At 44.1% G+C, this 16,143-nt stretch overlaps 1 protein-coding gene across 3 annotated transcripts in view; it reads right to left on the minus strand.

The window, feature by feature from the left end:
• Positions 1-1,861: 1,861 nt before the first annotated feature.
• The window catches only part of AP3B2 (adaptor related protein complex 3 subunit beta 2), a 53,270-nt gene continuing 38,988 nt past the window's right edge, over positions 1,862-16,143 (minus strand). For 2 of the 3 annotated variants that reach the window (XM_044662714.1, XM_044662713.1), the window contains 12 exons: positions 15,423-15,609; positions 10,965-11,083; positions 8,325-8,433; positions 7,547-7,712; positions 6,192-6,387; positions 5,969-6,029; positions 5,180-5,286; positions 4,670-4,901; positions 3,326-3,410; positions 2,958-3,055; positions 2,336-2,474; positions 1,862-2,012 (listed from right to left, as the gene is read on the minus strand). In XM_044662714.1, coding sequence (XP_044518649.1) covers positions 1,862-2,012; positions 2,336-2,474; positions 2,958-3,055; positions 3,326-3,410; positions 4,670-4,901; positions 5,180-5,286; positions 5,969-6,029; positions 6,192-6,387; positions 7,547-7,712; positions 8,325-8,433; positions 10,965-11,083; positions 15,423-15,609 — 1,650 coding nt within the window. Of the gene's footprint in view, positions 2,013-2,335; positions 2,475-2,957; positions 3,056-3,325; positions 3,411-4,669; positions 4,902-5,179; positions 5,287-5,968; positions 6,030-6,191; positions 6,388-7,546; positions 7,713-8,324; positions 8,434-8,830; positions 8,888-10,964; positions 11,084-15,422; positions 15,610-16,143 lie in introns of all 3 variants that reach the window. The other variant, XM_044662711.1, reaches the window with a different exon arrangement.

The raw sequence follows: 16,143 nt of genomic DNA on the forward strand, positions 1-16,143 counted from the left end.
TTTGCCTTTGCCTATTTCTATTATTCCTGATAAAATCGGTTATTTCTGGCCAGAGTTTGTCACCTTCCCTGGCTATGGCAGGATGGGAGCTCACTCTCTGAATGACTTTTTGTCCCTGAAGCAAGTGTACAGTATCCCCCACACTTTTATTTTTGGAGTTGTGATTAAGGTTTCTTCTTCTTTTGTTAGATAGCTTTACATTCAATTTCCCCACTACTTTCTTTTTCACACTACAGTCCTTTCAGTTCTTCTAGTATATAGGTATGCATGGCTGGTTGAAGAGCATGTACATAAAAATGCTAGTACTCCAAATACCCAGAGGACTCATATAACATTTATCTACATTTTTAGAGGGAACTCTGGCCTTTTTATATGTGTATATATATCCTAGATTTAATTATCTTGGTTTTTTTGTTGTTTTGTTTTTATGAAAGTAGGCTTTAAGGGGGTGGTCTTTTCATCCCATAGCCTTGGGGTCTTGGACCCTGAGTCTTTTTTCTGGGCTCCAGTTGCAGTGCCTACTACCTACATTTTCAGCTAGTGCCAGTGGTGATCTAGAAATGTAGTTCTAACCTATAACCTTTTGTCTATTGCTCCTTAAACACACGAAGCCCTTTTGGATTATATAAAGATTTCCTCTACAAGTAACTACAGAGGAATGTGGGATGAACTGAAAAATCTAAAAGGAAAAGTTGTAATGCACAGTCTTGGAAGAATCTTGAAGAGGCTGAAGAGTTCACTTCCTTACTTCATTTTCCCTTGGTTTTATTCTGTCCTCTCCCACATTGCCCACTTATTCCTTAGGTCAGTCTATACCAGCAATGGGGAGTCTTTCCTTCCTTTCTCCAGCAAGGTTGCTGGATTCTCCTCCATTCTCTCTTCTATTGTTTTGTTTTTTTTGTGTTCCCAGCTACTCTATGATTTTTCCTCCTGCCATCAACTTTCAGATCTTTTTTAGGGATTCCTAGGCTTATAGCCCTTAAACAATTAGTTCCCATGTCTGGTCCATGTGTATAGCTCAAACCAAAAGAGGCCTAGGGCTCTCTCTTCATCCTGCCCATCTCTCAGACAAGCCATGTCTTCAGAGAAGAGTAGCTACTATGGCATCAGACACGAGACAGTATCCCATGTCCTGTTTCTGCCTGAACAAAACCATCCCTGGCTTCTCCTTAGAACTGTGTGAGGAGGCAGCTGGGTAGCTCAGTGGATTGAGAGCCAGACCTAGAGATGGGAGGTCCTAAGTTCAAATCTGACCTCAGACACTTCCCAGCTGTGTGACCCTGGGCAAGTCACTTGACCCCCATTGCCTACCCTTACCACTCTTCTGCCTTGGAGCCAATGCGCAGTATTGACTCCAAGACAGAAGGTAAGGGTTTTAAAAAAAAAAACTGTGTGAGAAAATTCATATGATGGTCACTTGATGGATTCACTAATGGTTGCTCCTGCAGGACCTGCCCCAGCTTCTGTCCTTCTTCTACAACCACTTCCAGAAGAGCCCAGAAAGAGGAAGGTGTAGGTGATGGGAGTAGCTTTATTGAGGTTGTCCATAAGTAAATAAAGGATATTAGGCTAGGGGAAACACTGAGCAAGCAGCTACCATTCCCCCATCCTACTTCCTGCCCTTAAGGACTCCCTTGGGGAGGACAGTGAAGACAGATAACCAGTGAAGTGAGCCCCTCACCCAGGATCGGGTAGAGGAACTAGTAGAGGATAGGTTGGGGAGGGAGATTCTTTCAGGACATAGTCTGCAGCTTGGAGTGGAGATTTGATGGGGCCAGCAAAAAGGATCAATGCATCATGGCTTGGGGCAAGAGGAAAGTGGAGAAGCTGATGAGGCAGCCCCAATGGCAGATCCACAGAATCACTGTGTTAAGGCCTGGATCACATCCTTCACTAACATGGTGCCAATCACCATCTTCTCACTGTTGACCGTCAACTGAGCAGCTCCACCCACTCGTGCATCCAGAGTTAACAGAACCAGGCTTCCACTAGTCAGTGTTCTTCCAGCAAACCTTGGGGGCAGAAGAGGAATAAGTACAAAGAAAAAGAGGAGTCCAGAGAAAATCCTCTGAGTAAAGCCAGAAGGAAGAGGGGACAGATAGCCCTGCTCACCTAGTCTCAAATAAATATAATAATATAATAACAAAAATAAATAAAATAATAAAATATCACTAATCTGTCATAAGCAAGGGGGCAATTTCCACCCAAAGAGTCCAAATACTCTCTCCATGTCCTTCTTCATCCCAACCAGTCCCCCACTAGAGTCCCATATTTCCTTAGAGTTCTTCTGTCTTTTTCTTGGAGTCCCTCCCTCCTAGGTAGGAACCTGGTTCACCTGTATTCTTCAGGAGCCCCACAGGGTATCCGGCCAAGATGGGCTGTGGTGGTCACTCTCTGGACTATAATGTGGTCCTCTGAGCATGTGTCTGGCAGAGTCAGCTTCTCTGTGATTTCACTCATGCCCGTCAGCTTTGCTGTGGGCCCACAGTTAAAGATCTGGTATTGGTGGGGTGGGCTAGGAGAAAGAACCTGGTACCCAGCCCTGTTCAGAATATCTTGGACTTGGAACTGAGTCTTCCTCTCCACCCTCCCTCAGACCACGTTGCCTAGAAGGTGAGATCCAAGGCTCCAATCTGCCCACCCCAAGGTTCTCCATGTTATGAACAAGTAACCGATTTCTTTTTTTTAAAGCCTTTACCGTATGTTTTAGTCTCAATTCTAAGGCAGAGAACAGCAAGAGCTAGGCAAACAGGGTTAAGTGACTTGCTCAGAGGAAGCTAGGAAATGTCTTGAAGTCAGATTTGAACCCAGGTCCTCCTGACTTGAGGCCTGGCACTCTATCCACTGTGTTATCCAGCTGCCCTTGTAACTGACTTCTAGGATACAGAGTTTAGCCAATAACATCGTGGCCTTTTAGAAGAGAGACCCTAAGCTTTTGGACTTTCCTGAATACTCACCCTGTTCTTTCTTGAACTCATTTTCACTCATAAACACAGGAGCCATCAGCTCCCCAACTGGTGGCTGAATGGAGACATAGAACTGTCGAGTTTGAGTGCTGGAGGAAAGTAAGAAAATAAGGTCAACACCATACTTTTCCTTCCTGATGAGGGCTAGATCTGGGGAAATGGAACCCCAAAGGGTTGGGCCTGGGCAGGAGAGTTGGGCCCTAGGAAATAAGGTTGGGTTGGGAGTTGGGTCCCAGAAACTGGGGTTATATTTGAAACCCACTAGATCTTGGTATCTTCTCCCTTCCCCTACTTGTGCTCCAGGAAAGGACCCAACTTCCCTCCTCTAGGGCTTCTTGAGATCTCAAATCAACAAATACCATAGCTGGAAGGTGGCTGCCTGTGTAGAGTCAGAGAAGTTGATGCCCATGATGGCTGTGATTGAATCACCAGGTGCCAGGGATTCTGTAACATAGAGAGGGGTAAATCTGCTGTTACCATCTGTCAGGCCCAGGGAACCTGATCCTTGGGCCCCATTAAGTTGTTTTTTACCATTGCTTTCTGTCTTAGTGACAATTCTAAGACAGAAGGACAAGGGCTAGGCAAATGGGGTTAAGTAACTTGTCCAGGGTCACACAGCTAGGAAGTGTCTGAGGTAAAATTTGAACCCAGGTCCTTCTTACTCCAGGCCTGGCACTCTATCTACTGTGCCACCTAGCTGCTCTCTATTAAGTTCTAAAAGAGAAGAGACCTTTGTTTCCTTTGTTCTCTACCTCCTTGGCTTGCCACTAATTTTGATGGAGTCCTAAGCCTAACCAAGGATTCCTTCTCCCTTTCTTTGTTCATTTCCTCTCTTCCCTAAGAGTATCCCTTCTTTAAGAGTCTTCCCTCCTGAAGAAAGAATCCTTCTTGCTAAGAGTCTTCCTTCTCTATCACCTTGTCCCATCTTTCTACTCTGCCTCCCCCTCCCCACTTATTCCCAGCCTCAAATCTAGACCTTCCCAGAAGAAAGCAAGATCCCATTATCTATGACAGGTAACATCTCCCAGAAACCATTTACATAGGCACTATCTGAACTTAAATTTCTATATTGGCACTATTTATGTCAGGTACTATTTTCCAGAACAATATATATGAGCCCCATTTTCTGGGCATTCCTTACTGGACCAGGCACCATCTATACTGGGCATCATTTATATTATATCAAGCACTATCTGTAGCTAAACTAATCATTGTCAATGCTAGGCACTGCCTTCAGGGCATGGTCTATACCTACATAGTCTATGTTGTTACCATCCATACTAAGCATTGCCTTACTAAGCACTCTCTGTGCCAGATACTGACTCCTGGGAACTGCCTGTATGAGACTGTTTATGCCAAATAGCATTCTTAAGGCACCACTGTACCAGGCAACATCTCCCTGGTCTGCTCTCAGAACCATTTGTCCTCAGCACTGTCTTTTAGGCATAATCTGTAGAGAATATCATCTGTGCTGGGTCTTAGTCTGATTCTGGACATTGCATATCTTAGGCATTGTACCACATGAATTAATAGCTCTTCTCCTTTCCTTGGGAAGCTCAAACTCCTCAATAAGCATACAGATACACAAGAGAATTTAGATGGACATGGGACATAAATTTAATAAAGGGTGTAAGCAAGTCCCTGATCAAAGGGATAAGTCTATCAAGGATACCCACCCCCATCTCCCTTATATCCACCCTCACCAATCTCGGGGAACTCTTGGATGCGTATGCCAGACTGCTGATGGGGCACCCCCACATGTAGACCTTTCACAGGGGTGTCTGAGCTATTGGAGAAGTGGATGCACACAGATACCATGTGTGGATCTCCAGGGAAGGGCTGTCGGCTGAATACATACTCAACAGACAGTCCTTCCCCTGCCACACGGTGGAGCAGCTCCTGCCGCTTCCCAGGGCCCATCACAGGACTGAGTAGCTGTGAGTAGGCAGGAGAAGGGGGAAGAGGAAAGTGGAGGAATAGGGATAGAGTATAAAGAGAGACCAGAGAAGAAATGGGTACAAAGAGAAATAGGCCAGAGGGAGGGAAATGGAGAAAGAAGAAACTGATTAGCACAATAGGAAAACACATCAGATCCCTGCCCACTCCCTTATCCTTGTCCCTGCCACTTAGGGATTTTGAAATGGCCAGTAACTCACCATTTTCCATCCATTCCCCACCCCATGCCTTGTATTTTTCAAGGTTCCCACTCTCACCGAAGGTGCCAAAGAAGAGTCAGTGAGTGTCAAGCCTTCCAGATCGGTGACTAGGCTGTTGGAGACAACCCTTGGTGGGGAAACTGGCTGAATGCTGGGGGGAGTAACTGTGGAGGAGATAGGGGAAAGTTCATAATGGGGACCCCTGGGAAGAGGGGAGGAAGTGAAGGAATGAGATATCTCAGAAGAAGGAACTAGAGAAAGGAGGGAGGAGATTGTCACAGAATATGATTCAGCACCATGGACAGTGCACTCTGAAAGCGGACAGATACAGGTAGGTTTGCTAGCCTTGAATAAGGCCTGTTGTTCACCCACAGTAAGAGGTCAGATGTTGGATGGGTTTCATTGGCCCAGAGATAGGGGCTGGACAGAAATCAGTCTTTTTTCCCACAGATAGAGGCTGGAGAGATATTGGACAAGAATGGGACCTGTGAATCCTTGGACAGAGGCTAGCATTTAATCCCAAACCAGATATTGTTAAATAGAAATAGTATTATGCTGACTCCTAGGAAGAGATTAGACCTCCATACAGAGGCTACATAGGGCCTGGACCTTCTCCTAGACATAGCTAGAGTATTCTCCAGAACTGGGGTCTCACAGTCTCAAGACATAAGGAAATAATTCACTGATCAGATCTAAGCATTCATGCATCCATATTTAGCAAAGTCATCCCCTACTTGAAGCTCCCATTATGGTAGCTACTTCTCTCCTCCATCACTCTCCCCTTCACCTCCCACCTCCTCTTCTCACCCCACCCCCACCCCCTCAATAACCAACTTCCCTACTCACAGTCCTCCAGGTCAAGCAGGGAGATCTCCTTGGGTTTGGGGGTTATTTTGCTACTTGGAGGCTGAGCAGAGGGTAGAAAGAGGGATAGGGGACACATTATGGTCTGTGCTTGAGGAAGGCAAAGGACAATCCCCCAGCCAGTCCCTGTGAGGTAAACTCTTTACTAGAATAGGCTATACTTTCCCCCCCACCTTTCTCCCTCTCCCCAATCCTTTTTTCTTACTGTCTTTCTTCTCCAAGTGTCAGACTCTGCTTGATCCTCTTCTTCTTCTTCCTCAGACTCAGACCCTGACTCAGATTCTGATGAACTACTTTCTGAAGCACTTCCCTCCTCCTCTGAAGACTCAGATGTCTCTTTCCTTTCATGTGTCTTCTTCTTCCTCTTTACCTTCTTCTCCAGCTCATCTTCACTCTGGTCACTGGATGGGTATAAAAGTCTCAAGTCCATATTCACAGAGCTCAGCTCCATTCCTACGTCCTGCCCTTTGAAACCGTGAAAGAAGGCTTTTCCTGGGTTCCTTGTCCAATTTGGAAAAGATGCCTATTGGCACTTTCATGGAATCAAAGACTCAGACTTGGAAGGGACTTCCACAATCACCTAGACCACTTAAAAAATCTGTACAGAAAAATCCTTCTACAATTTACCCAACAAGTGTATCCTTGAAGTTTTCAAGTGAACAGGAACCCAAAGTGTCTTAAAGTACATCACAACACTTTTTGGGCAACTTTAATTGCTAAGAAGCTTTTCCTCATACTGAGCCAAAATCTACTTCCTTGTAACTTCCCTGTCCCTCACTTCTGTCCTCTGAGGTCAAGCTCAACTCTGGATCGTTTCTGTGAAAGTTGGGAAGTACTTGCTCAACATACTTAACCAAAGGAGTATGAAGCCTCCATTAAAGATGTGCCATGGGGCAGCTAGGTAGCACAGTGGATAGAGCACCAGGCTTGGAGTCGGTGGACCTGGGTTCAAATCTGATCTCAGATACTTTCTAACTGTTATCTAGGCAAATCACTTATTCCCATTTGCTTAGCCCCTAACACTCTTCTGTCTTAGAATTGATACTAACAAAGGTTTAGAAAAATGTATAACCTTTACCTTCTATCTTAGAATCAATACTACCTAAGACAGAAGAGTGTTAAGGGCTAGGCAATGGGGGCTAAGTGCCTTGCCCAGGGTCACACAGCTAGACAGTGTCTGAGGACACATTTGAACCCAAAAACTCTTGTCTCCAGGCCTGGCTCTCTTCCCACTGAGCCATCTACATGCTTCCAGAAAATAAAGGTTTTAAAAAAGAAAATAAAGGTGCCACCTACTGAGCAGAGTCATCTCTGGTTAGTCTGGATATATGCTTACCAGCCTAAAGTGCAGGTGAATAGGGTTTCACATTTGTCAGCTATCACAAGGCAAGAATGGGTTTATGGGGGCAGATTATTTCTAAATCCCTTTCATCTCTGTGTTTATGAGCTGCACTTTGTTAATGGTCCTTTCCCCAGGCTGTTACCAGCTATCTGGCCACATGCTTTGATGTCAGACCTTTGACATCCTTTCCAGTCTGGGAAGGACCCCCCCTCAATCACCTCTCTCCACTCTCCCTGGATGCCGCTCGGCCGCCTCTTCTCCCTTTCTTTTTCTCATCTGCCTCCTGCTCATCACTCTCGTCTTCCTCATCATCTTCGTCACTGCTGGTTCCTGAGCCACTCTCGTTGCTGCTCTTGCTCTCGGAGTCGCTCACAGACTCGGGCTCTGCGATGGAGGGCTGGGTCAGGGCCAGCTCAGAGCTGGGGCTCTGTGAATTCTCAGCTCCTGGCCAGGTTCCCTGGGCCCAGGGCTCAGGCAGTAACAGTTATAAGTGGAGTTAACTCCCCACCCCAGGTTCTTTCTATGAAACTTAAAATCCCAGGCCCCTGGACCGCTCACACCACACAGCCCATAGATACATTCTCATGCATACACCTATGCAATCACATCCAGAGGAATAAATAGGTGCAGAAACCTGCATTCAGCAATGCACACACATGCAGACACATATATGTACACCAAGATGCATGGAAATGGATAGACACAGACATATGAGATGGACACAAATTCAATGTAAACTTCATGTGTGTGTGTGTCTATTGGAGTTGGGACACATCTAGCCATGAGGGTTCAGACTCATGAACACAAACTTGCCAAGATATATTTATGGTATGTGGATGACACAGACACAGACACACGCATGAATATTCACAGTTAAACACAGATATACTCAGGTAATTGCTACACACTTCTAGAAGCACGCTATGCATACACAGATGGTGTAGGGGACACACTATGCTGTGGGACGCTCTTTTGGGGGGGACATTCCATCCTCACCACTGTCTGCTGATTCTGTGGGTCCTGACTCTCCCTCGGAGTCTGAGTAAAATGGTTTCTCCTTCTCCTTTCTTTTCTCTCTGTTAGAGCATTTGGTCCATTCAGGAACCTGAGCAGGTGAGGGATGAAGAGAAGAGTTTAAAGAAGGGCAAGAAAAAGCCAAGTCCAGCCTGGTCTCCTACCTCTCTACACAATGATGCCTTTCTTCGGTAGGATTCCTTCTCTCAAACCTATTAAGCCCGAGTAAGGCACAGACCAGATTTGGTTCCTTCTTTGGAGGTAGGGGGATCTGACAGAGGATCTGGTAAGCAGAGGAGAAGAGGGAGACACTACACACAACTCAGGGAGATGACTGGAGAAAAGGAGTGCCTGTGGAGGGGATGGCGGAGGTAGGGAACACTGCACATACACAAGAAAGGAGGACACTGCATACAGAGCAGCCCCGATGGGGCACAGTACATGGCAGGGCGGATAAAGGGTAGGGGAACACCGCACACCAAAGGGACCTGGGTATAGTCGCCCAACAGACCCATGTGGGTTTCGATCAGGGATAGATCCTCCTCCTGTGGGTTGAGAAGCATTTGAGAAAAGTTAGGGATTTTGGTGAAATGATTCCTTAAAAGAACCATTGAACAGCAAGGACCTGAGCAGGAATTCCTCAGATGGGATCAAATATATTCTTGGTATAATGGTTTCTCTATACAAGTGGACGATGTTGACTGAATAACCAGCTGCGCTACCGTTGATCTCCAATGTGCCCCATACCCTCCTACCACTGCATTTCAGTCCTTACTCACTCACAATCTGGAAGGCTGTGTTTTTTCTAGACCCATGGCTCCCGTTCTGTAGTTGTTCAGTTGATTGAAAAATAAAACAAATCCATAAAATATAGGGCTTTATATCATGATGTTGGATTCTGCTCCTCTTTCTAGCTACCATCTAATGTTCTTTTTTTCCTTCCTAACTTTAGTGTCATTTGCAAAATTGATAAGCCGAATTTCTATGTCTCTATCCAAAATCAAGTATAAAAACATTGATCAACATAGGGCCAAGGACAGAGCCGTTCTACATATCTACATATCTATTAAAGGCTTTGAGGGAGCTTCTGCCACTTAATTCTATTATCCTTTGTCCATTCGCCCATCGTTGTCCACAAGGATATCATGAGAGATGTCAAAATGTCTTGCCGAAATCCAGATATAGCACATTCCTGACATTTCCCTGATCTAGTAATTCTCAAAAAAGCAAATAGTACTTGTCACCTCCTGAACACATTCAACACCTTCTCTCCTCTTCAACTTTGCTCACACCTTTCCTTGCACCTAGTAGGTCACAGGATTACAGATTTAGATCTGGAAGGAATATTTGAGGCCATTGAGTCTAACTCTTCCTTTCCCAGAGGAAGAAACAGAAGCATAGCAAAGTTAAGTGACTTGCCCAGTGTCACCCAGCTGGTAACTATCTGGGGCAGAATTTTACCCAGGTCTTCCTAACTACAAATCCACACCCACTACATCATACTCTCTTTCCTACCCTAACTCCTCTACATGTCTATTTTTCAAACCCTATTGATCTTTTAAAGTTCAGCTCAAACTATTCCACTCCTCCATGAAATCTTCTCTAATCACCTTAGCTAAATGTCATGTTTCCCTGCAATGGATTTTCATAGTACATGAAAGGCATTCAAAAACCCTTTATAACCTGACTCCTTTTTTCCAGCCTTCTTACATCTTATACTCCCTTCACTCCATTATTCTTCATCCACTGACACTTGCCTCCTAACTGTTCCTTGAGGGGTCAGGTAGAAACCAAGGCAAAATTAGACTTGGAAGTAAATGCAAAAATCAACTTAAGGTCCAAGGGCATTTAGCATCATCAGATTTCAGGCTAAAAGGGACCTTAAGACTACTGTGATTGTAATGCTGAACTCTCCCCATTTCTTAAAAACCTACCTGTTCTCCTGTAGTAAAAATCCTTAAAAAAAAAAACAAACAAACCTGCAAACACTTTGTAATTAAGGAATTGCAGGAAAGGGAGAAGAGACTATGACTATACTCCAGAGTTACAAGTTGGGCTGGGGAATTTGGATTTGTATCTGGAAGCATTCAGTTGTGGCAGTGAGTCAAGGAATAAGTAAATCAGGCTGCCCCTTAAGCCCTGGAATAAATATACTGAGGAAAGGGCCCAGGACTATTTAGACTAGGCTTCGAGGTTTGGGAGACCAAGAGGTACCAATGGAGTCTGGCACTATAAGAGCAGGTTTAGGGGTTTAAAGGAAGAAGAGCCAGGAAGAGTCTGGGATGATTTGAGGGATCAAGGAGTACTAGGACATTGCAACACTTTGGATCAAATGGATAAGGAAATTTAGGGGAAATCATGGAACCCAGGAGTGTGATCCAAGGAACCCAGGATTGTTTTGACTTGATATTGTCCATGTAATAACCCAAGAACAATGGGGGCCATTGGGTTAGATGTCATTCCCATTCCCCAGCCCCCCAGAGAGTTTAGGTTATGTTTTGTAGCATTGTTTGGTCCCACCTCCTTGCTACCTCCCAACCACCCTCTTGTGTCCCTGCACTCCTTTTTTTCTTTTATTCTGCCTTCATTATCCCTCCCCCCATTCCACCTTTTTCCAATTACCTCTACATTTCGAACAGATGGGTCAGGAGCTTCCTCTGGCCAGTCTGGGAGTTCTTGGTAGCCAGTGGCTTTGGCGTTAAGCAGGTGAGATAATGAGCCAAGCTGGAAGTGGTCCCGGTCTATAAAGGGGTGGAGAAGTGGAAAAGTTCAAGAGTCAGGGTTAAAGATATGAGAGCAGACAGAAAGCAAACTAAAATGGTTAAGATTTGGTGGGTTTTTTTTCCAAAGGTTTCCAAGAGATTTCTAAGTAAAGGGTCTCGAGATCCAGGGTTGGCACATTGAATCTGACTTCAAATTTCCTCATTACTAGGGAGATGTTGGAGGTTTCTAGGGGTACAGGTGATGATGTTGGTCTCTTAGCTCATTGTTAAGAAGAGAGACACACTATAGGGGAATTTAGTGGGAAGGGGTGTAGCTTGGAGAGATGTTTTGAAAAGAGGAATATACCATATATATGCATATATATTTATATATATGGGGGAAAGACACAAGGGAAAAGAAGAAAAAGAAAAAGGGAAAACCTCAAGAGGTTTGGAGGTGAAGGGGAAGCCATGGGAGAAGTGTTCAGGAAGATTTTTACCATAATGAGATTTAAGGAAAAGAATTGACACTGGTGGTGGGAAAGGTGGAGAAGAAGAAAAACTATAACTAATATAAGACAAATGAGGCTTAATCCCAGAACCGGAGGGAAGGGGAAGGAATGCTTCCTTTTTTACCCTGAAGTCTTCTGCCATCTCAAATAGTCCAAATGCTCCTAGGCTAACACCCCAGGGGTTTGTCACTGTGTTACCTCTCCCCCCACATGCCTTTCTGCCCCAAACACCTAAAGGAGATATATGAATTTGGGGGACATCCCCCCTTTTGACATATAATTGGATTGTCCACCACTAGATATACCCTCTTCTCCCAATCATATTACACAGGTAAAAGTGTTCCCAGTTATGGCTCTGGGAGAGAAAGATATCATGGGGAACTTTGTAAAGAAAAGATTTACCTCTATCAGAGGATAATTTAAAAAAGACAGCAATCTTTTTTCTTTGTTGGGAATTATGTGTATGTAGTTTTAATAAAGGTGAACTGTAAATCACACACTGTATGAATGGTACTATGAGGCTTTGGGAAAGTTCCATTCCTTTTGTAGGAATATCTAAATGGCTGAGTCATCAAAGACAAGCCAGGATAGTAGGAACAGCTAAGAACCTGAGTTCTCCAGGCTGATCACTCATTGGGCTCAAGGCATACCTGCCCTTTCTGTTCTGTAAATAATCAGAGTTTGATAGTCTCTCTATTATGAGATAGACAAACAAGGAGTCCAGGCACTGAAATGGAAAAAAGCATTGGAACCATTTCTGCTGGGTGGAAGAATCTATCTTGATTCAGAAAGGCTGAAAGGAAAGATGATGGTCACCATTAAGAATTCATGGCTACTAAAGAGACTAAGTCCAGATATGAACTTAGAACAAGTGGTGAGGAAGCTGGATTTCATTAAGTACTAGAAAAGTCCTTCAAAAATAGATTAATGGATAGGCTTCAGACCAACTGAACAGGACAAAGAGAAAGGGATTAGAGCTAAAATAGGACTTGAGAGCTTAGATCCATTGATCCTTCTAGGAGACCTGAAAAATCAGAGAGCTACAAAGTCAATGCTAGATGGTCTGGAGCCCCCAGAAGGACTCTGGTGGGCCAAGAGGAAAATGTCTTCCTCATTTAGGGTCCAGGGAAGAAGTGAGGTCAAGGAGGAGTCAAAGGCTGCTTCAGAGTTGAAGTAAGTTATAGCCAAGGCAAGAGGGATGACATGGGAGTCACAAGAAAATTTGTTAGTTATTCAGTTGGTCAATAAATACTTATTAAGTACCTACTATCTACCAGGCACCATGATAAGCCCTGGAGATACAAAAAAAGGCAAAAGACAACCTCTACCCTCAAGTAGCTCACAATCTAATGGGGGAGACAACAAGCAAATAAACTATATTATGGGATAAATTGAAAATAATTAAATGAGGGAAGGCACTAGATTAGAGAAGGATTGAGAAAGGCTTCCTGTTGAAGACAGGGACTTGAAGAAGCCAGGGAAGGCAGTAGGTGGAGATAAGGAGAGAGCATGACAGGAATGGTAAATAGTAAAAAAAATTCCTGGAGCTGAAAGATGGGGTATTTTGTTTATGGAACAGACAGGAGGCCCAACTAAGATAGTTTATCTTTCAGTCTCTATCTCCTGATTACTTTCTTGGCAACTATAAATATGACCATGCCTTCCCCTTTCTTAAAAAAAAAAAAAAAAAAAAACAAACAAAACCCACAACTTTACTTGATTCAACCACTGCACCAGCTATCGTCCTAGATCTCTTTTTGTCTTCATAGCTAGACTCCTTGAGAAAGTAATCTATACTTAGCACCTCTATTTCCTCCCCTCTTTTAAACCATTCTACAATTTTGTTTTTAGTCTCATTATTCAACTGAAACTGCTGCCTCCAAAGTAATCATGGATCAATGGCCTTTTCTCAATTTTGTACCTTTATGATTTCTTTGCAATATTTGACATTGCGCATCACCAGCTCTTCCTAGATATTCACTGCTCTAGGAGTTTATGACATGATTTTCCTATTTGTCCATTGCTCCTTCTCTGTTTCCTTTGCTGTCTCTTCACATAGGCCATACCAACTAGGTGGTGCCACCACGGACATTCCCTAAAACTTTTTTCTGAGTCCTTTTCTCTCCCTCCCACCATTCTATTTCACTGGGTGATTGCTTTATCCCCCACAGGTTTAATTACCATCTCTATGCAGGTAGGTGGGGAAGTAGATAGAGCCTCTGGCCTGAAGTCAAGAGGAGCTAAATTCAAATCTGGTCTTAAAACTCATACTATCTGTATGACCCTAGGTGAGTCATTTAGCCCTGTTTGCCTCGTTTCCCCTGAAAGAAATAGCAAACCACCCCAGTTTTATTGGCCAAGAAACCCAAATGGGTTCATGAAGAATCAGACACAACTGAACAACAAGAATGCAGAGGATTCTCAGATCAATATATCCAGTCTGATCTCTGTCGTAAGCTACATCCACATATCTCCAATTGCTTCTTGGACTTAGTATCAGAAATGGCATCTCAAACACATCATATCTTTATTTTCCCCTCCCAAACCTCTCCTCTTGAGAACTTCCCTTTGTTGGAATCTTTAATCTCACTCACCCCATTGTTAAATCCATTGTCAAATCTTGTTGTATCTCATTCCATTTCATCTCTCATGAACATCTCCTTCCCTTCTCTCTGTTTATACACCCACAACCCTAGTTCCAACTTCTAATTCTCACCTGGATTATTAAAATAAATTTTGAAATGGTCTCCCAGGTTTAAGTCTGTCCCTATTCCGATCCATCCTCCCAGTTGCCAAGGTGATTTTTCTAAAGGATGAGTTTAACCTTGTCACCCCTTCAATGAGCTTGGCTGGTTTTCTATTTTTCCAAGATAAAGTACAAAATCTTCTTTGGAATTTCAATCACTTAATAACCAGTTCCCTTCCTCTATTGCCAAGTCTTCTCACACTTTATGTCTCTCTCTGCACTCTAAGAGCCAGTTAAACTGGCATACTTGCAGTTCCTTAAACATGACACTCAATTTTCCATCCCAGTGATTGCCCTGGTTATTTCCTATGTCTGTAATGCTCTGTCCCCACATCTCCTTCAATTCGCTTTCTTAGCTTCCCTCGATATTCAGCTCAAAGTCCACTTTGTCTAGGAGGTCCTTCCAGGTCACCCTATCTGCTAACGTTTCCTCTTTTTGATTATTTTCCATCTACACATTCTCATCCTCATTCTCTCTCACTCACTCTTCTCTCTCTCTCTCTCTCTCTCTCTCTCTCTCTCTCTCTCTCTCTCTCTCTCNNNNAGGAAGGAAGGAAGGGAGGGAGGGAGGGAGGGAGGAAGGAAGGAAGGAAGGAAGGAAGGAAGGAAGGAAGGAAGGAAGGAGGGAGGGAGGGAGGAAGGAAGGAAGGAAGGAAGGAAGGAAGGAAAGAATGAAGGAAGGAGAGAAGATGGAAAACTTTACCATGAATCAAAAAGAAGCAGGAAAGAAAGACCAGTCTGAAATTAGAGGTGCTAGTAAATTGAGAGGGAAGTACGAAAGCCAATCCCTAAAACCCAAAGAAGAAAAAACAAGCTCTATCTCAGGAGCCAGAGTAGGATTGAATAGGATTCACCGGGAAGTACATTCCCATGATGGAGAGGATCATGGAGGAGAACTTTACCAATAAGAGGGTTTGTTAAAGTTGGGGAGGGTTGTACCCCAGTGGAAGGGGAAGGCTGAACTTTGGGGCATTTGGAGGCTGGAGGTACTATGTGGGGGAGAAGAAACTGTACTGTGTGGAGGCAATCTGCTGTCCCATGAGCAATAGGATCCCAGGCATTTCCATTGAGAAAACCTGGCTTTTCCCCTTTCCCCATCCCCTTATCTTCAGTGACCTACCTTTGAAAGATGACTCCAGGACGGGGGCAGGCTTGGGAGCCAAGAAGAGCTTCTTTGCATGACGGCTCAGGGTCCCTCCCTGCTCGGAGGGGACAATGAGCTGACGGGTAAAGCGGGCTCGGTCTCGGATGTCATAATTCTGATCATACTTTGCCAAACTCAGCACATACTGGGTCAGCAGCTTTGTCTGGGAGCAGAGGGGAGCAAAAAAGGAGAGAAAGAGTTGAGATCAGGTAGTATATCAGCAGCTTTAACTGGGGAAAGAAAATGAAGCTAGAAATGAGGGGGGAAATTCTCCTTAAAGATCTTTATGGACAGGTACACATCCCCCCTTTAGAGTTTATTAAATAGATACAGAAATTTGTTGTGGCTAAGCATTTAAATTCAAATGTTCATCCTATGATATGGTTTCAATGGGGTTCCAATCTCAACTGCTCAATAACTACAAAAAAGGCTACTGGAAAGAATCAGTCTAGCCCCAGGGGAATAACTGAAATGACAAGTTGTCAAATTTCAGAGAAATTATCCAAGAATCCATTTGTTCTAACCATTTAAGTTCATGTACGGATGAAAGCTAAGAAGCATCTAGGAATCCTGGGAGGGGAAATAATATCGATGGTGGATTACTAGATTTATAGAGACAGCATGGCTGATACAGGCAGCCTCAGAGCTTGGACAACCTGAATTTAAATCCTGACTAGCTATGTGAGCCTGGATAAGT

Source organism: Gracilinanus agilis, chromosome 2, assembly GCF_016433145.1.
Source record: "Gracilinanus agilis isolate LMUSP501 chromosome 2, AgileGrace, whole genome shotgun sequence".
Lineage (NCBI taxonomy): Eukaryota > Metazoa > Chordata > Mammalia > Didelphimorphia > Didelphidae > Gracilinanus > Gracilinanus agilis.